This window comes from Talpa occidentalis, unplaced genomic scaffold (assembly GCF_014898055.3).
Source record: "Talpa occidentalis isolate TD23 unplaced genomic scaffold, MPIMG_talOcc4v2.1 talOcc4.12, whole genome shotgun sequence".
Lineage (NCBI taxonomy): Eukaryota > Metazoa > Chordata > Mammalia > Eulipotyphla > Talpidae > Talpa > Talpa occidentalis.
The window spans coordinates 5486213-5511398 of NW_023601212.1; the positions used below are offsets into that span (position 1 = coordinate 5486213).

At 58.7% G+C, this 25186-nt stretch overlaps 5 protein-coding genes across 13 annotated transcripts in view; 2 read left to right on the top strand and 3 right to left on the bottom strand.

Moving 5' to 3' along the window:
• The window catches only part of HNRNPM (heterogeneous nuclear ribonucleoprotein M), a 263350-nt gene that overhangs the window by 137960 nt on the left and 100204 nt on the right, over nucleotides 1-25186 (top strand). The window lies entirely within an intron of this gene.
• On the bottom strand, nucleotides 258-5318 carry CD320 (CD320 molecule). The gene is made up of 6 exons (XM_037504700.2): nucleotides 5122-5318; nucleotides 4291-4526; nucleotides 1992-2117; nucleotides 1387-1617; nucleotides 934-1086; nucleotides 258-803 (listed from the first exon to the last, which is right to left on the bottom strand). The coding sequence occupies exons 1-6, from the start codon at nucleotides 5316-5318 to the stop codon at nucleotides 661-663; spliced, it is 1086 nt and encodes a 361-aa protein (XP_037360597.1). The 3' UTR covers nucleotides 258-660.
• Nucleotides 6243-11034, bottom strand: NDUFA7 (NADH:ubiquinone oxidoreductase subunit A7). Its single transcript, XM_037504849.2, has 4 exons — nucleotides 10945-11034; nucleotides 10485-10534; nucleotides 7680-7829; nucleotides 6243-6497 (listed from the first exon to the last, which is right to left on the bottom strand). Exons 1-4 carry the CDS (start codon nucleotides 10993-10995, stop codon nucleotides 6407-6409), a joined length of 342 nt encoding a protein of 113 aa, XP_037360746.1. The 5' UTR covers nucleotides 10996-11034; the 3' UTR covers nucleotides 6243-6406.
• Nucleotides 11117-12213, top strand: RPS28 (ribosomal protein S28). The gene is made up of 4 exons (XM_037504851.2): nucleotides 11117-11197; nucleotides 11285-11332; nucleotides 11801-11934; nucleotides 12106-12213. Exons 1-3 carry the CDS (start codon nucleotides 11159-11161, stop codon nucleotides 11921-11923), a joined length of 210 nt encoding a protein of 69 aa, XP_037360748.1. The 5' UTR covers nucleotides 11117-11158; the 3' UTR covers nucleotides 11924-11934; nucleotides 12106-12213.
• KANK3 (KN motif and ankyrin repeat domains 3) lies at nucleotides 12190-23551 on the bottom strand. 2 transcript variants are annotated; one of them, XM_037504850.1, is made up of 11 exons: nucleotides 23523-23551; nucleotides 20455-20516; nucleotides 18394-19665; nucleotides 18214-18313; nucleotides 17491-17697; nucleotides 17314-17398; nucleotides 16617-16833; nucleotides 13853-13998; nucleotides 13531-13731; nucleotides 13356-13454; nucleotides 12190-12647 (listed from the first exon to the last, which is right to left on the bottom strand). In XM_037504850.1, exons 2-11 carry the CDS (start codon nucleotides 20486-20488, stop codon nucleotides 12570-12572), a joined length of 2439 nt encoding a protein of 812 aa, XP_037360747.1. In that variant the 5' UTR covers nucleotides 20489-20516; nucleotides 23523-23551; the 3' UTR covers nucleotides 12190-12569. The 2 variants fall into 2 exon arrangements, with proteins under 2 accessions (XP_037360747.1, XP_054548961.1); XM_054692986.1 differs by lacking the exon at nucleotides 23523-23551 and having other exon boundaries at nucleotides 13347-13454; nucleotides 20455-21062.

Genomic DNA, 25186 nt, shown 5'->3' on the forward strand with positions numbered 1-25186 from the left:
TGTTGGTACGTCCCTGTGTGGCTTTGCAGGGCTGGGCCCTCCCTCGGTACCTGAGATGCCCTCAGCAGCCTGGACCACAGCGCCAGCATTTCAGCCAGGGCGGAGCAAGACCCACCGGGGACACTGGCTTGCACGTCGACGGGAGGAGCCTCAGTGGACAGGGACAGAGCCCCAGCCCTGCTCCTCTTCAAAGAAGCCAGCTGCCATGCTGCGCAGCTACCCCAGCCCCTGCCTGCCCTGATCCCAGGAAGCCGGAGGCAGAGTGGCAAGGGGTGCCCTGAGCTGGGGCTCCAGAAGGGGAACTGCAGAGACCCCAGGCTGTCTCAGCAGACGGAGAAGGCACAGAAGGCCAGAGGCAAGCAGAGGGTGTGAAGCACTTTAATCACCACTCCCAAAACGGGCAGCAGGAGTGTCTAAATGTAGGGTCACCCCTAGAGGGGTCTAGCCAGCACCCTGTTCGATCAGAGCACATTTCCCACCCAGGCTTGCTGCACCCAGGGAGAGCCAGGTCTCCTGGTTCCCGGGCCACATCTGCAGGAGCACAGGACGGAGGTGCTGCATGGACAGAGGCACCCAGGTGCAAGGGCTGCACCCCAGCAGCCTAGTGTGTGTCCCAGAGCTGCCACACTCAGCGCCAGGGGCCTGAGGAAGGGCGTGTCCTCAGAGCAGCGAGGTCTTCCTCTCCGGCAGCAGCAGGGACTCCTTCACCACCAGCAGCAGCCCCAGGGGGTGCAGGCACCCCGGGGCCCAGAGGCGGGACAATGCCAGGATGGCGGTGGCGGCCACACCCACACTCAACACCACTGTGGGGGACAAGAGATGGGAGTGGGTGAGGGGCGACGGGAATCCCAAACCCCCAAGCACCTAACACGTGGGAATGAGGAGTCTTCACTCATCCCTTTCCCTGGAGCGGGAGCAGGAGCCTCGTCTCACCTACAGCTGCAATGACCCCATAGGCACTTCGAGTTCCAGACTGGTCTGAGTCCCCAGTCGAAGTGGTTGTGGCATTCCTGAGATAGGTGACACTCTCCAGGGTCACCGGGGTCGCCATGGATGTGGCATTCTCTTCCTGGAGGGCCTCACTTCCTGCAATAAGCCCAGGCATTCAGTAGCTGGGAAGGGAGCATGAGGTGGGGGGTGAACAGGTATTCCAGGAGCCCTCGGAACCATGGGGCTCACCCTCTACCCTAGACTGAAGCTGCCAAGCACTGACCCCCCGAGTGACATTTTGCTGCTCCCCTAACCCCACTGGGAAGCAGGCAGGGCACACGTGTGTCCACGCCCCAGCCTGATCACACACAGGGTAGTGCCCGGTGTCCTTGCCTAGCCTAATGACCACCTCCACACCCGCCCCCGCCAGGCATGCTGAAGTCCCTGGGCTCCCACCACAGCCAAGTTCATCACTGGAGTCCGGGCAGTCCGGGTGACCATCGCAGAGCCATGTGTGTGGGATGCAGTCACCGCCCAGCTTGCAGCGCAGCTCCCCTGCAGGACAGGATTGCTGGGTGCAGTTGCCACTGTTCTTGTTGATGCCATCGGGACAGTCATTGCCATCACAAGAGCAGGGGCTGCCAGAGGGTGGTGGGCACTGCCCATTCTGGGCACATGGCTCGATCCCTAGGGCACAATGCAGATCAGGTCAAAAGGTCTCTTGTGCTCCCACTATCCAGGCCCCTACGAGCCCTGTCTTCTAAAAACAGTTGCCCTTGTAGTATTCATCCATTCTAAAGGCTCTGCCCCCTACTAGTAAGTTCCCCTTCCAAGCCTCCCTCAAGCCCCTCCTCCCCAGGCCCCACCAGCTCCAGTGGAAATCCAGACGGCCCTCCTTGCAAGCCCAGCCCACCTCCACCCCATCCCAGGGTCTCCTGCCTGGACCCACACCCTTCCACAAGCACCTTATTTCCTTTCCCACCAGCACCTCGAGTGCCCACCCTACATGCCAATCACCACCACCCTGCCCCACCCCCCCACCCCGGGGCGTGACCACTCACTGCACTCCTCCTCATCACTGCCATCCAGGCAGTCGCGGTCCCCATCGCAGCGCCAGGAGAGGGGCATGCAGAAGCCACTGGTGCGGCACTGAAGACTGTTGGGCGGGCACGAGCCTGTGCTGGGGTCTGTGAGACGCACACGAGTGAGCACTCTGAGGTAGAATCTGCACCCTCCTGCAGGAGCGGGGAGGTGGGCCAGCTTCCAGGACACTGGAACTACACCGGCAGCCTCTTCGCTAGGGACCCACTACCAGTGGGGCTGGAGGCTGAGCAGTTTGCAGCCTCACTGGGCGCTCCAGAGGCAGATTCCACCCCATCCCCATTCTAAAAAAAAAAGACAATGAAGAGCTGGAAGTGGCAGGTGCAGGGTGGGAACCAAGTCTCAGTGACCCAAGAGACTCAAGCCCCAAGCTCATGGTTAAAAGGACTTGGAGAGGCGCCATCTCTGAACCTGCCCAGCTTCAGGCCCATGGGGGTCAGCAGAGTCCATTATATCCCACCTCCTTAGCAAAGGGGACACTGAGGCCCTGAGCTGAGGACTTACTAGGCCACCCATCTTTGTCAACTCACCTAAGTTCCTCCCAAATCTGACCACTTTCCCCCAATATGAATGTGGCACCTTGTCACCAGGTCCCTACTGTCTCCACTCAGACACCACAGCCACCATCACCCCGCCCCCTCCCCTCTGCTCAGACCATCCCGTCCCTGCATCCTCCCCATCCAGCTCACCATCAAGGTGACCTGCAGTCACCTTGGAGGGGCTTCCTTCCCTGCTCACAAGGGTCTGGCCGCCTCTAGGTGAGGCTTCCTCCCCTAGCTTTGCCATGATCTGTGCTGACAACCTCTGACCTCCCTCCCTGGCCTGGTGAGGAGAATGTTCCTCCCAGAGCTCACAGCAGAACAGAGTGGACTCAGAGTGGCCTGCTCAGGACAGTGGGGTCAGAAGAAAGTTTGTCAAGGGAGGCATCATGTCCCCCGCACCCTCTCCCAGGAAGCTGCCTGGAGGAGCTACCAGGAACTGGGGGAGGAGCTGAGCAGTCAGGTGAAGCTACGTGACCATGACCATGACAATGACCGGAAGGGCTCTTGCTCCCCCAGCTTTGACTTGCACCCAGGGGGTTGGGGAGGGGACTTGAAAGGAGACGTGTGGAGAGACATGTGGAAACACCTGGAAGACACGTGGGGAGCTGACAGTGGCAGGCAGCCACTCTCTTAATGTGGCATCTCCTGTCCCAGCGCCTTGGGACCTGCTTCAGAAGCCCCTTCCCATGGTTCCCGGCCAGAAGGTGCCTCAGCCGTGTGGCGAGCTTTTGGACCTCAGCAGCCCTACTTCAGGACGACCCTGTTTGGCCAGGCACTTGCCCACCGAAAGACAGAAAATTGGGGGGGGGGCGGTATTTATTAAGAAAGCATTAAGTACATCCTCTTTCTTCCCATGCACAGTAACTATTAAAGATCATTCACACTAAAGTGTCTGCTGCTTTTGATTTTATAAAGCAGATGGCAGGACCCCGTTTTTGAGTGTGTACCCACTAAGTTAGAGGACACCAGGTGCCCCTTGGTCACGCCAGCAAGCTGAGATTACTAGCTACTTCCCCTGCCAACCTCAGTCTCCTGACCTGTGAAGGTGGTGGCCAGGAGCCCCGCTGCGTGCTGAGAAGTAACTGCTGGTGTGTAGTTTGGTGCCCGGTTAACATGAGTCCTGCTGCTTTAAGGGATCAGGAACCTTCACCCCGCAGATGTGGGGTGAGAAGGAAGCAGGTAAGAGGAGAGGCTGTAAGAACCCAAGCGCACAGCTCACGGCTGGGAGCGGGGCGCGCACCGGCGTCCTGTCAGCAGCATGGACTCGCCGAGACCCTGGGTCGGGGTAGAGGCTTTCCTGTGCGAGCCGAGGCGGCGCGGGCGGCGACGGGCAGGGCTGCGGCCCCCCCGCCACCGGCCTCGGGCTGCCGCGAGGGCTCGGAGGGCACCTCCGCCGCAGGAAGCGCCGGGCGGCGCGCGAGCAGAGGTCGGGCGGGCAGCCCGCGGGGAAGCGCAGCGCCCGCGCCGCGCCGAAGGTCGCCGGGAGGCGAAGCCGGAGCGCGAAAGCGCAGAGCGGGGTGCGCAGGGCGCGCAAGGGCAGTGACAGGCCGCGGTGCCCGGGCAGGGAGAGCGCGCCCGGGCGGGCAGCGCCGCCGCGGAGCCCCCGGCCAGCTCGGGGCCCGCGAGCACGTGCGGGGGAGAGTCGGGGAGCGGCGCGCGGCGCAGCCAATGGCCGGGGAGCGGGCGCCGGGGGGGCCGGCGCGGCGCACTCACTCACCTTGGGCCCGCGCGGAGGACCGGGTCGGCACCGGGATCGGGGTGGCATGGAGGCCCAGCCCGAAGCCGAGGAGCAGGCGCAGCGCCAGGCCCAGGGCCGCCGTCGGGCGCGCTCCGCCGCGCGCCATCCAGCCCCTGCGCACCGCCCGCCGCGGCGCCGGCCACGCGCCGTCCCGCCGGCCTCCCCTCCGCGCACGCGCGCGCCCGGGCCGGGGTGGGGCCGCCGAGTCCCCGCGGCTACGCGTACCGTAAATAGCCGAAAGCGAGGAGCCGCGGGGTGTGAGGCTCCGCGCCACTTTCCCCAGTGACAAACCTAACAGAAGAGGTGGGGCCACTTGAAGCTGCAAACGTCTGGACAGGTGGAGGCACTTGTGGCCTTCCAGTCCTCACGTCCCGTGGGCACCTGCGGCAAATGCACTGCCCGATTAGCCCATTAAATACGGCAGCCGCGCCCCTTCGCTTATCGCTTTTACTTTGATTGATTGATGCCCGCTGGAAAGAAGTCGGCTCCCGTCAGGGGAATACCCGCTGGTCCGTTGCGTCCGCAGTGTCTACAAGAGTGCCCGCCACACAGTAGGCTCTTAACAGTTTGATGAATAAATTATTGAATATATGACGAATAAATGAATGAAACTCCAGACTTCCATTCTGTCCCTCCCAGCAGACGGACAAGCTCACGTCTCAGCGCCTCACTTCGCTCTCACAGCCCCCTCGGCGGGAGTTGAGTGCTTTTCACTTTAGGAACAAGATGTGGAGGCAGGCCTCGGGAGCCATCTTCTCAGGCTCACCGGGTTGGCACATAAAACACAAACCTCGGGGTTTTCTGGCCAACCTGCCTGCAGTGTTGTCTTCCTCTGCAGCGCTGCCCTCAGCAGTAGCCTGTCTGGCCGCCAGCAGCACCTCAGACGTGGTGCTGTCTTCAGCGGTAACACAGGTGTGCAAATGTTTGCCGCTCGCCAAGTGTCCCGTGAAATACCCCAAAGGGTGCAGGTTTTCACAGAAGGGGCTGTATTTGCAGTCTGAAGGCATGCTTCAGTTTAAAAATGTTGAAGGCGCTATGCTTTTGGCATGTTTTCATAATAATCTCCCGGATTCCGCAGGGCAAAGGAGTGAGAGCAAAGGAGGTGCACAGCCCACCTTCCCAGGTGTGTGTGTGGGGGGGGGGGAGGCACAGCCTCCCCTCTAGCTCAGCATCTTGGAGAGAGGCATCTGGGTGCAGGGTTGAAAGCTGAGGAAGCCATGAGCTCCGACTCCTCAGCTTCTAAGTTCTGTCAACAGAGCACGTCAAGTGATGACCTCACAGGATGGCTCCAGGTGTGAGCTGGAGCTATGGAGAGAAACCGTCAAACAGAACCTGGCACACAGGAAGCACTCAGGAGGGGTCAGATCTTTCCTCCTCTCCTTGAAAGGTTCAAGTCTGGGTCCCTCGGCTTTATGTGGAGACCCTCAAGAGGCCACCCTGCTCAGGCTCTTTCTATGGCTCCGGCAGCCCTGAGGCCACTTCCTTTTTAGCTTTTCACTCCTGCTCATCCTCCACCAGTCAGTGTTCCTGTCCCAGACCGATTCTGCCTCAACCCCCAGGGCTGCGCAGTTTCTGGCTCAGGAGGCCTTTCCTCACCTGCCCCAGGTAAGCCTTCTCTGTGAGCTGCCTTTATTGTCCTCTGCTCTCATCCCCCCAGCTTCAGGGCTGGCCAGGGTCAGTGTGTGTTTGGCCTTGTTGTCCATCACAGCTATGCTCCACCCAATGGCCAGAGGTCCCAGAACCCACACCAGCACCCCCAGGGACAGAGCCAAGTCCTTGGGGAAGGAACAGAGACATCCTGGAGGCCTTACCATGCCTTCTGATACCGAGCCCAGTCACCACATGCCACCCCGGAGGTCAAGATCTACCACCCCTCTCCCCACACCACCCTGGAGTGCTGACAGAACTAGAGGACTCAGGACAAAATTCACCTGGAAACCTAGGCAAGCCGTATGTTGCTTCAAAGTATAGACAGAAGTGATACACTGAAGCTCCATATATTTGTCATAAATTAGGTCATTTTCTCCCCAGAGGGAATCCAAGGAGGGAAAGCACAAGTGGCCCTGCAGGCGCAGCCGGCTGTCCCCGGGCGATGTCACAGGTAAGGCTGGTCCTTGGACAGCTCCCATCTCTTCATAGGAGGAGCTGGAGTCACGGGCACCTTCCCTGTGGCTGCCACAGAGGCGCTAGAAAACAAACAAACTTTGGTTAGGGCAGGTTTCCAAAGAACAAGGTAAAAATACATGAGGGAGACTATACCTGCCCCCTACCCCCTGCACAAACACCTGTGCTGAGGCCAAACCCCTCCAATAGGGTGCCCCAAAGAGCCCACTCTTGTTGGGAGTTACTCGAGGTTGGCTCCCACCTCGAGCCCCAGGTGAATCCCTGGTTAGCGGCCCTGACTCCTGGGCTGGAAACCAACCATGAACAGTTGAGCTGCCCCCAGCACACCTGCCCACTTGCAGCCTCGGGGTAGGGAGCACCCCACTCCTGCTGCCCCATAACAGAATGCTGGCAAAGGCCCACGTCGTCAGGCGACAGACATCCACTGCTCTTCTCTCAAATACACAGCCAATACCTGCTACCAGCAGACACAGCGAGGGGGCACAGGACTGGCCCCCGGGCTCCAGCCTCAGTCCGATAGAGCCAAGAATCAATGCACAATTGCAAAATACGCTACTTGCCCTATTTATGGTATCCTGTCACAGCAGAACTCTCTAAGGTAGATACTATAATTTTTTATTTTCCCAGTTTAATTAAAGCACCTGAAGCCAGTGATTAGGTTTTGAGGGACCTGAGGTTTGCACAATTCTTTCAAGAATACAAAGTTATGGGGTCTCCCTGGTGGCGCAGGGGTTAAAGACAGCGCTATCAAGCTATTGCCAGCCACTGCAGCACGCACGAGTTTGACTCCCCCAACCAGCCAGGGAGCTGAACCACACAGCGCAGCAGACCTCTCCTGTCTCCCCACTGCTCCCCTCAGCAATGGATTGCAGTAGATCTGCCTGTTCTGCTCCCCACTCTGCCTCTGGTGACTCCTCTCATCCCCCACTCCCCGCACCTCTGGCCTGTACCCCAGTTCTTGTATGCATAAAAAAATAATTCTAGGAAAAAAATACAAAGTTATAGATACAATACCTGGGCTCTCACAGGGCCCCTGAAGGGACCCTGCAGCTTCATCTGCTTTGCAGGAGGACCACCCTGGCTGAGGTCCTAACCCCTAACCTGGTCTGGGCGGGGATTAAATGAACTCACAAATGAAAAGGTTCTCCCAACCCACCCGGACAGGCCAGTTCCAGACACAGCTGATGCTCGCAAAATGAGCCCTTGAAATGCACAAGCAAGAGGGGGTGCTGTGGTGTCCTCACCTCTCTGCTGGCTTGCCTGACACCAGTGCCTTCTGTGAGGACATGACGACCAAGGGTGGCACAGATTCCCGGCGGCCATCTCGCATACAGTAGTGATTGTTAAAGAGCTTGTGGCTGGGGCCCACAGGGAGCTTGGGAGGAGGCTGAGTCCTAAGGAAAAAGAGCAGAGGCAATGAAGCAACCAAGTCACTCACTGGCAGGGCTGGAACATGGGCGCCGTCACCTCCGTCACAAGACTTGGGGTTGGCAACCCTGGGCCAGCTGTAGGTCAGGAGTAGCATTAGGTACAGTCCTACACATGTATCTGGGAAGGTCCAGGGCCCAGGATGTGGTAGCCCAACTCTGCATGTGAAGGTGCTAGAAAGTGAGACCTGCGTCTGCGCAACTTCAGGTCCTCCACCTACCCCAAGGAAAGCAAAGGCTCAGACTGGACACCAACATGTTCCCACCACCTCATGGCCGGGAGCTTGGCAGCTGGTCTCATTTCCACCTGCAGGTGCCCAGGAAATGAAGAGGCTGGAGAGTAAGGCTCTGCCCACCACTTACCAGGTAGTCACAGTCTTTAAAAGCTCTGGCAACAGCCCCAGAAATAGCTCATTCTGCAGGGTTTTGTCCCCAAAGACCAGGCTTCAGAATTCCTGTGTTTCCTGTTATTGCAGGAACTCTCTGAAGTACCCTACTGGGATCAAGAGCTTACTTACTACTCAAAGAGCACCTTGTCCTCCAAGCCTCCCAGGTCCCTGCACTTCCTGCCACCTCTGGTTGCTGCTATCAGAGTGGAGAGGGGAGGGAGTTCAGCCCTGACTTATGCTGAACTCTGGGATGAATTTACAAAGAATCCTGATACCATTAAAGGAAATGCTAACCTCAAAACATACAAGGAACTGCCGTGGAAAACATAGAGAGGGCGGGCAGAATGGGGGGAGAAAAACATGAAAAGATTGGTTTTCAGGGCCTCCCTGGTCGCGCAAGGGGTTAAGCACAACACTGTGAAGCTATCCGCAGCCTCTGCAGCACAGGTTCTATCCCTGGCCGGCCAGGGAGCTACCCACATGGTGTAGCAGACCTCTCCTGTCTCCCCACTGCTCCTCTCAGCAGTGTATTTCAGTCGGTCTGCCTGTTCTGTTCCCTACTCTGTCTCTGGTGAATCTCTTACCCCCCACCTCTCACCCCTCTGGCTTGTACCCCAGTTCTTGTTTGCGTAAATAAATCTTTAAAAAAAAATTGGTTTTCATTCGACCATGCTTTAAGATAACTTTTTGTCTGGTAACTGCTTGGCCAGGACTTAAAATTTTCTTAAAATAGTCATTGCGGGCCTCCCCGGTGGCGCAGTGGTTGAGCGCTGGGTTGCAAAGCTGCCCGCAGCCTCTGCGGTGCCGGTTCGATCCCCGGCTGCTCCCCGGCCACCAGAGGAGGGTCCCACATGGCGCGCAGACCTCTCCTGCCGCCCGCTGCTCCCCTCAGCAGTGTACTTTGGTCCTTCTGCCTGTTCTGCTCCCTGCTCTGGCTCTGGTCAATTCTCTCACCCTCCCACGCTTCTGACTGTACCAGTGCATGTACAAACAAAAAACAAACAAATAAATAAAACATGCCTCTATTAAAAAAAAAAATCATTGCATTTTCAAAAAATAAGTAATACAGATAAAAATAAGGCTTAACACTTTTTAATATTAAAAACAATATCCTGTGTGTAAGTTAGAATGTGTTGAACCTCTGGAGTGCAGAGATGACCCTGTAATGTGGCCAGTTTTCTGGAACCTAATACAGAAAAAGTAAAACCAACCAGTGTGAGCTCAGCCAGAACGCCCAAGTGATCCCTAGAGGGCGCCACTGTCCTAAAGTTGAAATTTTTAAAAAACCATGTCGTGAACTTACCCAACTCTGATGGAAAAGTAATTTACCCAACTCTGATGGAAAAGTAATTTACCCAACTCTGATGGAAAAGTAATTTTAGACTTTTAATATATGTAGTTAGTTACAACATGCATGCGTTTGCATAAATCTGGTTATTTCAATGCCATTTTTTCTTGCTATGTTCCTCAATGGCGGCCTTACGTTGCCCACCTCTCTAACTTTATATATGCTGCTCAGCCACCTCCTCTATTTACTTCAGCCACACCAGCCTCTTTCCTACCTCTGGCTCTGTTGGACCTCACAGACTTGGTGCTCACTACTCCCTCTGGCCAGAATGTTTTGCAGTAATTATCTTTTGAGTGGCTCCTTCTCATATTCAGGCGACTCAAATGTCAATCCCTCTTGAGACCTTTCCTGATAATCTGACCTGAGGTAACCACCCTCCACTTAACTCTCATTCGTTTTTGTTTTGTCTTCAGAGCGTCCCAGAACATTATCTGCTGTGTTTATTTCCCTAAATTTCTCCCTAGGATATGAGCTCCCTGAAAAGAATTAGGACTTGTTCACAGTGATTTCCCCCCAAAGCTGACACCAGACAAAGGCTTGGAAATATCAAGTTTTCCGACATAACCTTAGTTTGAAATCAAGACTTCTGGCTTGAAATCGCAGTTGTCACTTTCTAGCTCCTGAGTGATTTTAAGCAAATGATTTAGTATCTCCAAGTCTCAAATTTTTTTCATCTGTAGCTTGGGGATAACACTGTCAGGGCCACACTTAACACTGCATGCAAAGCACAGAGAATTCATGCCCAGCTCTGCCTCCACAGCCAACCACAGACTGGAGGCAGGATTTGGACTACTCCTACAGGGACCTAAAGCATACGGATTTGGCCTATGATGGAGGAAGGCCTGACCCGGGCAGGAGTCTGGGCAGCGAGCGGGGTCTGCTCACCGCTTGGCGATCTCCTGGTACCGCAGTTGCAGCTTCGCCTGCAAATTATGCTGTGAGAGGAGAGGAAGGAGGTCAGCCTGCAGGGCACCTCGGGAAAGGAGAGGGCGGGGCAACAGGGGCGGCCCGGGGATAGAGGATTGCAGAGAAGGCGGGAGATGGGTAGTCGTGAACATGGATATGGGCTTGAGGTGGAGGGGAAAGCCGGGGACGGGGAGACAAGATCCTGGGTTAAGAAGGTCCAGGACTACACAGATCCCAGATCCGAATGTGTTCCGGACTGAGGGCTGGGGGAGGGGGGCGTGTCCAGGGTTGACGGGGTCACGGCTGGGGGTCCCGGCCTAGAGGGATCGCGACACTAATACCCTCAGGCAAAGAGGCACAGGAGGGAAATAAGTAGCGGGAGGAGAGGGGGCGCGCGGAGCCCACAGCCCGCCCAGTGCGGCCCTTTCCGCCACCGCACCCCGGACGCCCAGTTCCGCAGCAGTTGGATGAAGCGCGTAGCAGACGCCATGTTTCCTCTGCTGAAGGGCGCTGGTGACGTCTCTACCGCAGGGGCTGCTGGGAAGGGTGTTTTGGTCTCGCGAGAGCTGAGTGGGCGGGGCGCCGCGGGTGGTATATAAGCCTTTCCCGGAACACGTGACTCCTCTCCGCCGGACCGCCGCCGCGCCGCCATCATGGACACCAGCCGCGTGCAGCCCATCAAACTGGCTAGGGTGAGGCGGCATTTCGGGGCCCCGATGAGGAGGGAGGAAGTAGGGGAACTGGGTGGGTTAAGTCTGACCCTCCCGTCTTTCCTCCAGGTTACCAAAGTGCTGGGCAGGACCGGCTCGCAGGGCCAGTGCACGCAGGTGAGCTGTTGGGGGCGCCCCGGCTGTGAGCCCTGGTACTGTCCCCTTCGTAGGCCCTGGGTCCTGCCAGCTGGAGTCTGAGTTGACGTCCCTTTTATCATATGGCCCCAGGGGGGTACGAGCCCTCACCCAAGGCCCTGCACCCGGGTCTGAGCTCCGTCGACTCCATTCCCCGGGCTCCGGTGTTGCGCTTTTGACTCAGCCTGTGTGATTCCGCCCTTGCTGAGTGTACCCCCGGCCCCGGGGGGCCCCGAGCCGCAGTGACCCCTCCTCCCGGTCGCTTAGGGCGCTCAAGAGCTTTGTTCTCCGTGTCTCGATCCTGGCTTCTCAGCCCATTGCAATATTCCAGTCCCTTTATTTTTTTTTAAGTGTCTTGGGGTTGGCTCCGACAAGACCCCCGAATCGAAATCAGCCGCCCACCCTGTCCATGACAGACTCTAACTCTTCGCCCTCCCCATGGCTCGGTAGGTGCGCGTGGAATTCATGGACGACACGAGTCGCTCCATCATCCGCAACGTGAAAGGCCCTGTTCGTGAGGGCGACGTGCTCACCCTTTTGGAGTCAGAGCGAGAAGCTAGGAGGCTGCGCTGAGCTTGGTGCTGGTGAGTGCAGGAGTGGGGCACGGGAGGAACTTCTGTTAGACCCTTGAGGGATGATTCGGGGGCTTCCCTAATTACTTGAGGGAGGGAGGGATTAAAGAGGCAAGTCCCAGGGAAGGAGTTTTCCTGTTTCGAGGGGGTTGTCAGCGCGTCTTGCTTGGGTCTGTTTTACAGGGTTCTGGATGATGTCTAGGTCCACCACCTGGCCTCCTGGGAAGAGCCTGCCACTGTCAATAAACCATTTATATTGTATGTAAACTGCTTGTTGCCTGACTTGCATTATCACTAGCATTATAAAGTCTTCCAGTGGGCCCTCCAGGTGGTCACTCTGGAAGTTGAGGGGAGTGGGGGTGGCTTTCCCTAAGAAGGCCTTTCTTTGAGGAGGGGAAGCCATCCATCTGTGTATCCCCCAAAACAAGATAGAAATAGGAATGTTTTATTAGTAAAGTTTGGGGGAGTATGGGGGTTATGGGCTCTCCTCGGCCCCCATCTCACCCTGATTCATCCAAAGTGATCCCCTTCTGAGGGGACACTGAGTCATCCAAGCTTTTCTCTTGTGCCAGCAGACCCTTACCCCAGCTGTAACCCAGAGTCCACAGTGTGGAGGGAAAGATGCTGGGTCCAGTGTTCCAGGCCGCTTACTGAGTCTGGGAATCCTCTTCTTTGTCACTGCATCTTCCTTCACCAGGCGTGGCCGAGGGGGAGTCAGGAGGTGACTGGTGAGAGATTGGGGGGAGGAGGTTCTTGTCACAGTGCTGCCTGCCGGAGGTTCCAGGTTTCAGACTCCAGGACACTTAACCTAATGAAAAGCTTTGCTTTTCTGCTGTGATGGTTCCTGAAGGGAAGGCCTGCCCTTTATGGCAGGACCAGGGTAAGAATCCTGCTTCTGCCCCATTTAATCCGGAGGATGTATGTGTTCCCCAAGCCTCTTTTCCCTCTACAGCAGGGTGAGTGTGGAATGGGCAGGCTGATGGGATGGATCTAATTATGAAGCTGTTCACAGGTGCTGAGAACATCCTGACACTTCCTTTTGAGTATCAGCCTCTTTCCCCTGGAGATAAGTTCTGTGTGTGCTGCTGGGAGACTCTCATCTAGCGCCAGGCCTGGCGCTCTGGCTTGCAGGGATTCTGTATCTTCCCCATCCTGCCTAATGCTGGAGGACTTCCTTAATCCTTTGCTGAGGGCCTCCTTGGGGTCAGTAATAAAAACCCACTGATGTGGAAGAGCTTGGAGTGCCTCAGCTCTGCCCCAGCCTTTGGTCAGCCCCCTCTGGAAGCCTCATGATTGATGAAGAGGTGTACAATTCATGGGCGTTTTTTTTGTAGGTTGAACATCAAACTTCAGCCACAGAATTCAGACCCAGGTTCCACTCCCCTGGAGAAACAAAGGCAGACCCCCTTCCTGGGGTTGGGGACCTCACTCACCATTGGACTTGACTGGTCTGAACTCAGATGGGTGTGCAGCAGGGCGGCCACCTCGTCCTGCTCAGCCTCCAATGCAATGGCCAGGGCACTGGTACCCTCCTGAGAAATGTAAAGACAAGTCAGGCTGCTGAACCAAGGCCAGGGTGCCATAGTCCTCAGCCCCATGGTGACTCACGTTGTCCAGGAGGGCAGGGTCGCAGCCTGGCTGGGCCAGCAACAACCGGACGGTGTCCAGACGCCCGTACTCACTGGCACACATCAGTGCTGTGGCCCCATCCGCATCTTGCACATTCACATCTGCCCCACATGCCAACAGGGCTGCCACCATGTCCTGGCGACCGTGGCTGATGGCCAGCATGAGGGCTGTCTGCCCTGTCTGATGTGTTGGAAAGAAGGGTACAAGGATGAGGTAGGCTCTGGGGAAAGGGACATCAGATAGGTTGGTGTCCAAAGTGAAAGTGGATCTTGGAGTTGAGCCAGAAGGAGTGTCCACACACCTGGCTAGCCTTGGCATTGACATCGCCCATGTGGAAGAGTCTCTGGACCACAGCCATGTCCTCTTCCTCCCGCCCCACTGAGGTGAGTGCAGACAGCATGAGGGCCGAGTAGCCGGCACGGTTCTGGCGGTCAACCTCACAGACACCTGAAACCGGGGGAGGTGTCAGTGAGCAGAGAAGCTGGTGCCTCCAGCCCAACCCAGTCAGCTCACTTCCCTCCAAGCCTCAAGTTCATCATATGGCCTGCAGGTCACCTGGATGTTGAATTTACTCTTCCTCTGCAGTCTTTTCTCCCCATTAACCATCGCATGTGGGTGGAATCACGCCTTACTCTCTGCTAAACTGGGGCTTGTGCTCTGTAGGCTGCTGTACCCCCCCCAATACTTAGCATTTAGTAGGTACTCAGTAAACATCTGTTGGCTGACTAAATGAATGTTTGTTTTCATAGTGATTACCATCAAGCCTACCATTTTTCCCCCCTAGAAAAATGTCACCTTGTCCTCCCTGGTATCCAAATCTTTTCGTTTCTGTGCAACAGCCAGAAGCAGCAGATGAAAGGAGCTTGGCCCAGTCACTTGCCTATTTAAAACCCAAGCCCCCGGTACTTTTGAATGTGGCCTTTGGAAATAGTTTTCGTAAGAATGATCATGAGGGTGAGATCATTATGGTAGCCCCGATTCTGTATGGTTGGCATCCTTAGAAGAGAGGCAGATGATGCCACGTGATGACGAAGGCAGAATGGAGTTGACACAAGTGGAGGAAAGCTAAGGAGTGCGGCTGCTGGATGCTGGAGGGAAACGGGGAGTGCTTTCTCCCGAGCTCCTGAGAAGGAACCAGCCCTGCCCATGATCTGATTTCTGAATTGCCCTGAATTGGTCTAAGCCACCTGCAACTGGGCGCTTCGTTACAGTAGCCCTGGAAACAACTGTTTGCCAACACTAGCCTCCACTTCTCTGAAATCGGTTCTGTACCCATCCTGGCCCTCATCCCCACACCAGGGACCTCTGCTGGACTGGTGACTAGAGTGACTTACTGCCCATCACCCCCACTGTCCTGAGCTTAGGGACAATTGGGGGGCTAATGGGTGGGTGGGAGGCATGCATGGCATAGCATGTACACTGCAGTGCTGGACATGCTGTCCAGCTGCTTTTCCATTCCTTCCACAAGCTTGGTGAACCTGGTGGAGGCAAGGAGACAAAGGCAGGGACGGCAAAATGGGCTTCCCAACAGGTCCAAGGATTGCTAGCGTTGGACAGAAGACAGCTGAGACAGTGGGAGGTTAAGAGTCCAGAAGAGGGTGCTGGAAACCGGAGGCAGCGTAGTCTACGGGGTGGCCTTACAAGTGGAAGGGTGGCGTGGATCAGGGGAAGGGAGAGGAGCACAGCTCAGAATTGCGAAGCCAGATGAAAGGAAACAGTCCCTGCATGAGGGGCGCCCTGAGGCGCCCAGGGTTTCCATGACCCGAAGGGCAAGGCTGGCATGACGGCAAGCAGGCAGGGATGGGATGACCCGTTCAAGAAACAAAGCCTGGGACACTGGAGCTAAATGGGAGCTTGAATGCACAGAATAAAGGGGCCCAAGGAGCCTTGGGCCTCTTGTAACGGACTTGTGCCTGCTTTGCCATCTGCCACAGCCCTGTCCCCACCCTCCAAGGCAGGAGACTAGGAAATTTTAATTCGTGACACTTCCCAGTACCTGGCCAGGGCAGAGCAGCTGTGTCCGTTCCCCAGCCATCAGAACCCACAGGGATCTGTTGTGTTGGGGAAGTGAGAGGAAGGTAGGGACACTAGGGTGCCTCTCAGCCTGCAGTGAGGGTGAGAGTCCCCAAGGGTGGACCCTGGGGCATACTGCACCTGAAGGAGCACTCAGGGGCTCTTGGCAGGCAGGTCCCCGGGTGGCGCACCGGTTGAACTCTGGGTTGCGAAGCTGCCTGCGGCCTCTGCAGCGGGGATTTGATCCCCAGCCACTGGGCAAGGGTCCCACAAGGCGCTCAGACCTCTCCTGCCACCCGCTGCTCCCCTCAGCAGTGTACCTCGTCAGTCTGCCTGCTCTGCTCTCCCCTCTGGCTCTGGTGAGTTCTCTCACCCTCCCGCGCTTCTGACTGAACCCAGTGCTTGTATAAATAAATCAATAAATCTTTACAAAAACCAAAACAGTCCCTTGGGGAAAGCCCCTGTAGCCAGGGCCCACTCCCACCGTGGGCACTGTACTGCGCATACATGTTGGGGCTCAGCCACACCTGGTGTGTGTACATATTCCAGAGGGAGGAAGTTGATGCAGGGATGAGCCGGCAAGAGGCAGGTGATAGAAAAGTGGGAACTAGACTGGTGCCCACCTCGGGAGGGCAGCCAGGGTGCTGGCCAGGAAGCACCCACCCCTGAAGGAGGCAGGTAACTGGACCTTGGTGCTCAGAATGAGGTAGTCAGCAGGCTAGAGGCTCAGGGACAGCCTCATACCACTGACTAATCTGCGCCTGGCCCGCTCTGCACGTGAGTTCACAGCTGCCGGGGCAGGAGGCACTGCAGCCCCGTTCTACAGATGAGCAACCAAGGCGGGTGGGATGGAGTCTACGCTGCAGTCTATAGGAAGCCAGGTCCCCGCCCCCTGCAAAGTGAGAGGAGGCCAACCCACCTATGACTCCTGTAACCCAAGGAGTCAGTGGGCCCCGTCGCCTGGCCAGTCCTCTGCATTCGCTGCGTTCTCGCAGCCGGAACCCCCGAGACCCCTCCTCCCCGGTGCCCTGCCCGCCCTCCTCGATGCTGACCCGTGTCCAGGAGCAAGCTGGAGATGGCCAGGTTCCCGTGGGACACGCTGTAGTGCAGCGCTGTGTTTCCATTGCCGTCCGCCAGGTTGACCACGTGCTCCAGCAGCCCTGGTCCCAGGCTGGCCACGGCGCCCAGCATCCCGGCCACGGCCTCTGCCCGCGAGCGCCTCTGGCTGGACACGCGGAACCACTCCTGGGCCACCAGGCGCGCTGCACCCTGCGGGGCAGAGGAGGCCTCAGCCATGGCCCGGGGCACGTCTGCAGGGAAGGTGTGGGGCCCGGCCAGGGCGACCCCTTTGGCAATTCAGGCTGTGTGGACAGATGGCTCTGCTTGTCCGAGGAGGCGGAGACCCTCCCTTTCAGGAGGGGGTGGGGGGGGCACAGGCTTGGAGTGAGGGTCCTCCCTTCCGGAGAGGAGACCGGTAGATGCTGCAGGGGAGGGCGGTGGGGCTGGAACTGGGGGTTGGGTCCCTGCTGGGAGGAAGGGCTTTGGGGGGACCAGGGATAGATCAGCGCTCTCCTGGGGCAGAGGTGCCGTCCCAGAGCCTGGGATCAGTGAGTGGAGGTCCTGGCGACAGGGGACGAAACTGGGGGCCCCTCAACTCTAGGAAACCCATCGCTTCGCTAAGAGGAGGGAGGGCGAGGTGCCTGGTGGGGTCTTCCTGGCTCCGTCGGGGAGGGCTGTCCCCGCACTCACGCCGTCGCGGGCGGCTCCGCGGGGCCGGCTCAGCTGCCGGTGCAGCGCCGCGCAGGCCTCCTTCACGCGCGGGCTCAGCTCGCACCTGGCGGGAGGCGGGAGGAGCTCAGGAGGGGTCTGGGGCGCGGGGCCACCGGACCAGGAAAGAAGCGGCCGTCCCCACCGCGGGTCACTCACCTTCCCGGCGCGCCGGCCTGGGGCTCTGCCTCCGCCTCGGGCTCCCGCTGGGGCTCCCGCGCATCCCCGTGGCCGTGGCCGGGAGAGCCAGGGGCACCCGAGTCGGACCCCCCGCCGCCGTCGTCCGAGGAGCTGCTCCTGGGGGCCTCAGCGGCGCCCTCCTCGCTGTCGCTGTCGCTGTTGCCCTCGCTGGACGAGCTCTCATACCTGCGGGCGGGGTGCGGGCGCTGCTGGGCCTCCCCTGGGAGCGCGTTCTGGACTCCCACAAGGTAAGACTACCCCGTTTTATGGGCCTCCCCGGTGGCGCAGCGGTTGAGCACTGGGTTGCGAAGCTGCCCGCAGCCTCTGTGGCGCCGGTTCGATCCCCGGCTGTTCCCCGGCCACTGGAGGAGGGTCCCACATGGCGCGCAGACCTCTCCTGCCGCCCGCTGCTCCCCTCAGCAGTGTACTTCGGTCCTTCTGCCTGCTCTGCTCCCCGCTCTGGCTCTGGTGAATTCTCTCACCCTCCCACGCTTCTGACTGTACCCAGTGCTTGTATAAACAAATACATAAATAAATCTTGGGGAAAAAAAAAAAAAGACTACCCCGTTTTACAGACGATCAAACAGGCTAGCCAAGACCACCCTGCCTGGAAGGGGTAGAGCTGGGATTCAAGCCCCAGTCCATGCCCACCCCTGCCCCCCTCCCCCCCCCATGCCGCCATGGGGAGGGGGAAGCGCTCACTCTCCGTTCAGGACCCCGACGAACTGCAGGCTCTTGGGGCCCGGGCTGGGCTGGGCTCCGGGTGTGCCATCTCTCTTCTTCATGATGGATTTCAAGATGCCTGGCGGAGATCAGGGCCAGGGCACTAAGTTCGGGTCTGGCTGCCAGGAAGGCCGGGCTCAGCGAGGGCTCAGGACTCACCCGCGGGCGCCGCGGCCCTGTCCCCATCCGTGGGCTCGGGCAGGTTCTCCTGTGCCAGGGACGGGGCCTCCGCGGGGGGCTCGGTCTGCGTGGCCTTCTCGGCACAGCCCCACGAGGTCTGGGTGGCAGCCTCCTGCTGCTGGGGCGGGGCCACCGCCAGGGCTTCGCCCGCAACCTCTTCCAGCTCGTGCAGACGGCCCCGCAGGAGCTCACTCACCCCGCGCTGGTGCTCCAGGCTGGCTCGCAGCAGTTCCACCTCACGCTCTGCGGCCTCGGGCAACCCCAGCAGCGCCTCTGTCACCCATGTGTCCGCCTCGACGGTGTCGGGGGCCGCCGCCACACTGGCATTCTCGGTCTCCCGCACTGCCTGCGCTCCCGTCTCTTGGGTCTCCGGCACCGCCTGCACGCTGGCCTCGCGCGCCTGGGGCTCCCCGTCTGGGGTCCCGTCCGCCCTGTCGAGGACCTGGAGCTCCTCTTCGCTGCGCCGCGAAGGAGATCCGTCGGGACCATCAACCCGGGGGCTTGCCCTGGCGCGAACGCCGCGCTCGGAGGTGGCCAGACGCTCGGTAAGCCGCCGCAGCTGAGCAAGCTTGTCCGGGCGCGCCTCTGCCGCGCCTTCGGGTTCCGACTGCGCGCGCCCCGCCAGCAGACGCGCCTTCTCTGCGCGTAGAGCGCGCACCTGCTCCTGCAGCTCGGGCAGCGCGCGCGCCTGTTCCTCGAGCTCACGCAGGCGCCGCAGCGCCACGGCCATCTGCTCGCGCACCTGCTGCAGCTGCGCGGGGCCCGGAGAGGCGGGGTTGGCAGCCGGGCCCGCGGCGGGGCTGCAGCCGCCAGACCCACGCGGGCTGCGCGGGACCACGCGGGCAGGGCTGGATGCGCGCTCCTGCGCCAGCTGCAGGCGCCGGCTGGTCTCCAGGAGCGTGTGCTCCACGCGCGGGTTGCGCGCGGGTAAGCGCGGCGACAGCAGGAGCCCCGAGGACGCGCCCGGGGAGAGTGCGCCCTGCGCTCCTGCGTCGTCACTGGCCAAGGACTCGCTGGATGTCCAGGCGCCTGGGCTGCGCACGCCTGCCAGGCCGGCCCTGGACGCTCGCGGGCGGCGCGCAGACGGGAGTCCTGGGGTGCGGCGGGCTGCAGGGCCGCGCTCCAGCTCCTCGATGTACTTGAGGAAATCCAGATCCAGGTGGAAGCCATAGGGTGTCTCCACTGAGTAGGGCGAGCGCGGGCTTCGGGCGCCCTGGGTCGGACCCGGGCACAGATGAGGGCCGCCCAGGTCTGCGGGCATGATGGGAGCGTGGGAGGTGGTCAAACTGGGAGACCGGGAGACACCCGACAAACAGAGAGCGTCCCCCACCGCCCACAACACACCAGCATGGCCCCACCAAACTCTGCACAGCTGCCATTGCGCACAGCATCCCCCTGGCGCAAAAGCTGTCTGTACCCAAGCAGTTGCTCAGTCGGGTGCGTTCTGAGTGCCGCCGATATGCCAAGCACGTTCTAGACACCGGGGCCACAGCAATGACCAAGACAAACATCCCTGCCCGCTTGGAGAGGATAAATAAACATGGTCATTCCAACAGCACAGGGTAATTATCACAAAAGATGGAGTAAAGATTATAACTGGAGGAGGCTGAGCTTGGCTCTGGTTGTCAGGGCAGGTTTCCTGCGGAGGGGACTTAAAAGTTCACTAATGAGGAGGAAGAAACCAGGGAGAGAAGTTCCCTAAAAGAAAACAGTTTCCATGCAAAGGCCCTGGGTTAGCGTGAACAGGGAACAGGGTGTGCAGGAGGAGAGATAGAAGGATGCCAGCCAGGGTGAACCCAGCAAGCAGGGAGGGGGGCAGGAGAACAGTGGAGAGATGGGCTGGAGACCAGAGTGGGGAGAGCTACACAGCCGCCATGACACGGGGCACGGCAGATGGTTTTAAACAAGGCCATGACATTAGCCAACGGGCATTTGGAAAGGCTCCTGGCCATTGGGGAAAGCAGACAACTGCAGACCCGGGTCCACAACAGGCGCTGAGTGCGGATCTGTGCACACTCGTATCCCATTTTGTACACTCACCAGGCAGACTCTGATTCAGGGCAAACTCGGCCATGTTTCCTGGAGTAATCGCCAGACACACCCTGAAAAATGTCCCCAGAGAGAGTGAGGGTGGGGCCAGGCCTGTCCCTGTGCCTGTACCTCTGGGGGTCAGCCTGGACTCCGAGTGAATAAACAAACCCCAAAGCTCCTGCCTTCCCCCACCCCGCTCCACACGCATGCCCTCTCCTACCTCCTTCCTCAAAAGACCTTAAAACTTTGGAATGAACCAATGTGGGGACCCCCAGGTGCCAGGAGGGCAGGAGGAGGCAGGAAGGGCATAAAAAGAAGAGAGTAAGGTATTCGAGAAAACAAAAGTAGTTGGCGGTGGCAGCGAGGGGGGTGTTCTAGACCTGCTGCGTTTTCTTTCAGCCCCTGGAAAACCTACAAATTGTTGCTCAAAGGGGGAGGGTTTGTGAACCTTTAGAAGAGGAAAGAGAGTTGGAAGCCCTTCGTGGGCTCATTAAAAACTCATCTGGTTAGATTCTGCCTGCTAACAACAAAGAATCTCTTGATTTTTTCCTTCTCAGAGAAATGCAAACAAGATATAATTTGTGATCTGAATTTTTATTCAGGTCACTGGTAAGACCCTCGTAGGAATGGAGAGGTGTGGAGAACTTGCAAAATCCACGGATGCCTGTCTCCCTGGGGGTCACTAGTGAGGTGTCCGGGCTCTGCCCTGAATTTGGGGAGCTTGCAATGGAACCACAAGCACCCAGCTTGTCAGAGACCCTCCAATCCTGGCCCGAGATGGGGTGGAGGAGGGGCCAGGGACCTCCTCGGTGGTCACGCACGGGGCAAGGCGAGGAGTGAATCCTTGAGAGGCTGAGGGAGGCCGGAGGCTTTAAGAAGCTGAGGAGACTGGGACACATCTACTAATGGAATCTGTTTATCAAGGACAAATTTTGAGTGCAGAATTCCAAAACTTGGATTCTGAAAGCACAGGTGGGAAAGGTGGGGTTTTGAGGAGCCTCATGAAAAACTCTCGAGAAGCACAAGCAGCTGGTATCAAGTGCCGACTGTGTGCCCCACCGACCACAGGTAGACACCACGCAGTCCTGCATGGTAGGTGTTGTCATTCCCAGCTTCCAGATGGAGAAACGAAGGCACAAAGCAAATACATCAATTGCCTGTGGGGAACACCCTCTGGTTGAACCCCACTCATCTTCTGGGCACTCCAATTCCCCAGGCCTCCACTGGCAGGTGCTCTCTCTGACTCAACCACTCATTTGTGCCGAGCACCTGGACACCTTCCCAAGTCACTCCTTCTGCCCTCTGGCACCTTGATGGCACCTGTGGCCTAACACCCACAGCAATTGGGTATCCATCAACCTGACTCACTCTGCTCCTCTGCTGGGGGGACCCTCCCAGGGTCCCTCTGTGTGGCCTGGGTCCCTGGCACCTCCTCTACCCCACTTCGGGCCAGGGATTGGAGGGCCTCCTGTCGGTCCCCACAGCTGTTTCCCATCTCCTCACGCCAGCTGAGAAGGGGGGGCCTGCAGGCCAGCAGGGCACTGCAGAGGACAGCCAGTGCCTCTCTTGACTTGTTTTCAGGAAATGGTCAGGGAGGAACCAGGTGGTGGAAAAAACCTGGGCCCAGGCTTGGGGGTCTAGGCCTGCCTCTCACACATCGGCTGTGTCACCCAGTGGGGTCAGCGCCTCTTCTGGTGAGCTGGTCGTTCCCAAACCCAGGTCCTGGGAACACAAAGCACAGCTGCGGGCCACCTGGAAGACCCACGCCCGGAGAGCAGCCAGGCCCAGAGCTGGGCTGAGAACTAGCGGGCACCCCAGGAATGGGAACTCCTAACCACAGCAAGCAACATGTTTGCCACTTAATCGACCAGCCGCAATCCCTAACCAATCTACAGATATTAACTTTTTTAATCCTAGTGAAACCCTCTGACATCAGTTTTCTTATTATCCTTATTCCTCCCCCCACTTAAAGGATGGAGAAACTGAGTCCACCGAAGACTAGGTGGGCTCCCTCCCCCAGGTCACACGGGAACTGAGGCAGGATTTGAGCCCAGGTGGAATGGCCGGTGCTTTTGCATGGGTCATGCCACTAGACAGCCTTCTAGAAACAGAGGGGGTTCAGCTCTCCCAGGCTGCGCCCATGCCTATCCCAGTGCGCGCCTTAAAGGGGGGGTGGGTGCCCCGCACCTGCCCGGTGACACTGGGCACGGCAGCCCCACCGGCGCGGGAGCTCGCAGCAACACTCCCTCTGCTCTGCTCCCAGCCGAGCTGTCAGGGCTGGATCGGATCCTCCGCCTGAGACCCATTCATTAGGCCGTCAGAGCCCACGCCACACGCCCCCACGCCCGCCCCAGGGACTATTTCGGGACTCGGAGCTATGATTACAAACACGAAAGGGTGGGGAACAGGGGCGGTCAGCGCGGATCCCAGTCCTGGGGAGGGGGCTCCGCTGGGCTTCAGCTGTGGGCGCTCCCTACCTGTGCTGGGGCGGGACTCTGAGGCCCTAAATGGGGTGGAAGCTGATAATGGTGGAAGGGGGTCAGGTCAGCACCCGCCACCCCCTAAAGCTCTCCCCGGCCCCAGCCCCGACCCAGGACAGCCTCGCGCAAAGACAGAGCAGTTTCCTGCAGGAAACGCCGCCGGGCGGTTCCATCCGCTCCCCATTGTCTGCTGGCGGGGGCAGTCGGTTCCTCCCCGCAGCCCCGTTTCCGCAGCACCCCCCCCCATATACACACACCCAAGTCCAGCGCAAGGGGCTGGACCCGGGTCCCCAAGTTGTCCAGGAGTTAAGCTGGCAAAGGTTTCCGGAGTTGGCTGGGGCGCTAGGGGGCGAGCAACCCCCCCACTTGGCTCCTGAAGGGCGGGCGGAGGGCGACCTCACAAATCCACAGCCCCCCACTCCGTTCGCTACCCACCTGGAGCTCGCAGAGAGGGAGGGGGTTCCAGCCCGCGGACAGGGCGCCCACCCCGTCGCAGCGCGGAGCCCGCAGGGGGGCTGGAAACGCAGCGCCCCGTCCCGCTGCGTCCCCGATCCCCCCACCCGGACCCCGTCGGTGGCCCGGAGGCTGGTGCTTTACCTGAAGTCGCGGCCCCAGCCGCTCCCGCACCCGCGCCCGCCCCCTCGGGGCGCGGGGCAAGATTATCAAGGCTTTGGCCCTAACTGACGGCCCCGCCAGCCAACCAGCGCCCGAGGCCCGCGAGCTGCCCAATGGCAAGGCGGGGTGGGTGGGCCGTGCCGGCGGGCGCGGCCCGTGGGGTGGGGCTGGAGCGCGGGTCCCCAAGGGTGGGCCGCGCGGCGGGGCCGGGCGAGGGCTACGGAGGTTGCGTGCGATCCGCTGGCCACTCGGGAGCCCTGGGAAAACTGAGCGGGAGAGTAACCCGGTGGGATTTGTGTTTGTAGCTCTTTCGGGTGGAAGCTGGAGAGACGGACGGGTGCTGCAGGCCCAGAGCCTGAGCCAGGGGCCCGGACGCTGGAGCTTCGGCACCACCGGGGCTTTGCACATGCTGTTCCACTTTCTTGAACTGCCTTTCCCCGCACATGTTCACCCGACACCTTCTACTTTAGGGGCCTCAACCTGTGTGCTCTAGTCCCCTGAAGGTCTAGCAGGGCCCCTCTCCAGTCAGCCGTACCTGTATCGGCATTCTTTCAATCCGGTAGCTGCTGTCACTACCTGAGATTAATAGAACCTGTGATTTGTTTACTTGTTTTCCATCTGACGTGTCAGCACCATAAGGACAGGGAACTGGTCAGTATCGGTCACTGCCTAATCCAGTGTCCCTGACAGTAGGTGCTTAATAAATGTATGTTGAAATAGTGATTTGGTCAAACAGTGATTTAGCATTTTAACCCATTTGGAATATAGGTACGTTCCTCTCAGCCAGGGGAGGGTCATTCCAAGATCCCCAAGCACTGTGGTTTTCCCTGTGCACACATACATACCTACCGTACAGTTTAATTTCTAAATTAGGCACAGTAAGAGATGAACAACAACAACATAATAAAACAATTACAGGGACCTCCCTGGTGGCGCAAGGGGTTAAGTCTCAGCACTATGAATGCAATCCGCAGCCTCTGCAGCACAACCTCCAACCCTGGCCAGGGAGCTACCCACACGGCGCAGCAGACCTCTCCTGTCTCCCTGCTGCTCCCCTCAGCAGTGGATTTCAGTCAGTCTGCCCATTCTGATGCCCACTCTGTCTCTGGTGAATCTTCTCACCCCCTGTACCTCTGGCCTGTACTCCAGTTCTTTTTCTTTTTTCTTTTTTTTTTTTTTAAGATTTATTTATGTGTATGAGAGCTGGGGTACAGAAATCCAGCTCAAGGGGGAACATTGGTATAACCTCCCCCTGCACTTAATCAGCTACCCCAGAAGCTCCTCATGGGCCACATCCCAGGCACAGCCACATCCTCACTCTGCGACATCCCTGCAGTGACCTCTGCAGCAACTGCTACCTTGCATTTCTGAATAGTCACCTGAGAGTGCCTGCACCTGCGGGAAGGACAGAATCCAGCACAGTGTCTCACAGCAGAGTTCCGTCTTGTCCACTCACAAGAGAAAACAATATGTTAAGTCTTTTCACTCCCAGGCTGCCCCTCCAACCTCTTCCCCCGCTCACAATAAGTCCATTGCACAACACAGGCTGTTTGTTCTGAAGTGTTTCCTGGGGTCTGGTGTCGCTGATGCCGCACGGACGTTGCACTCCAGGGCCTCTCTGTCCTCCACAGCCCCTGTCAATTGGC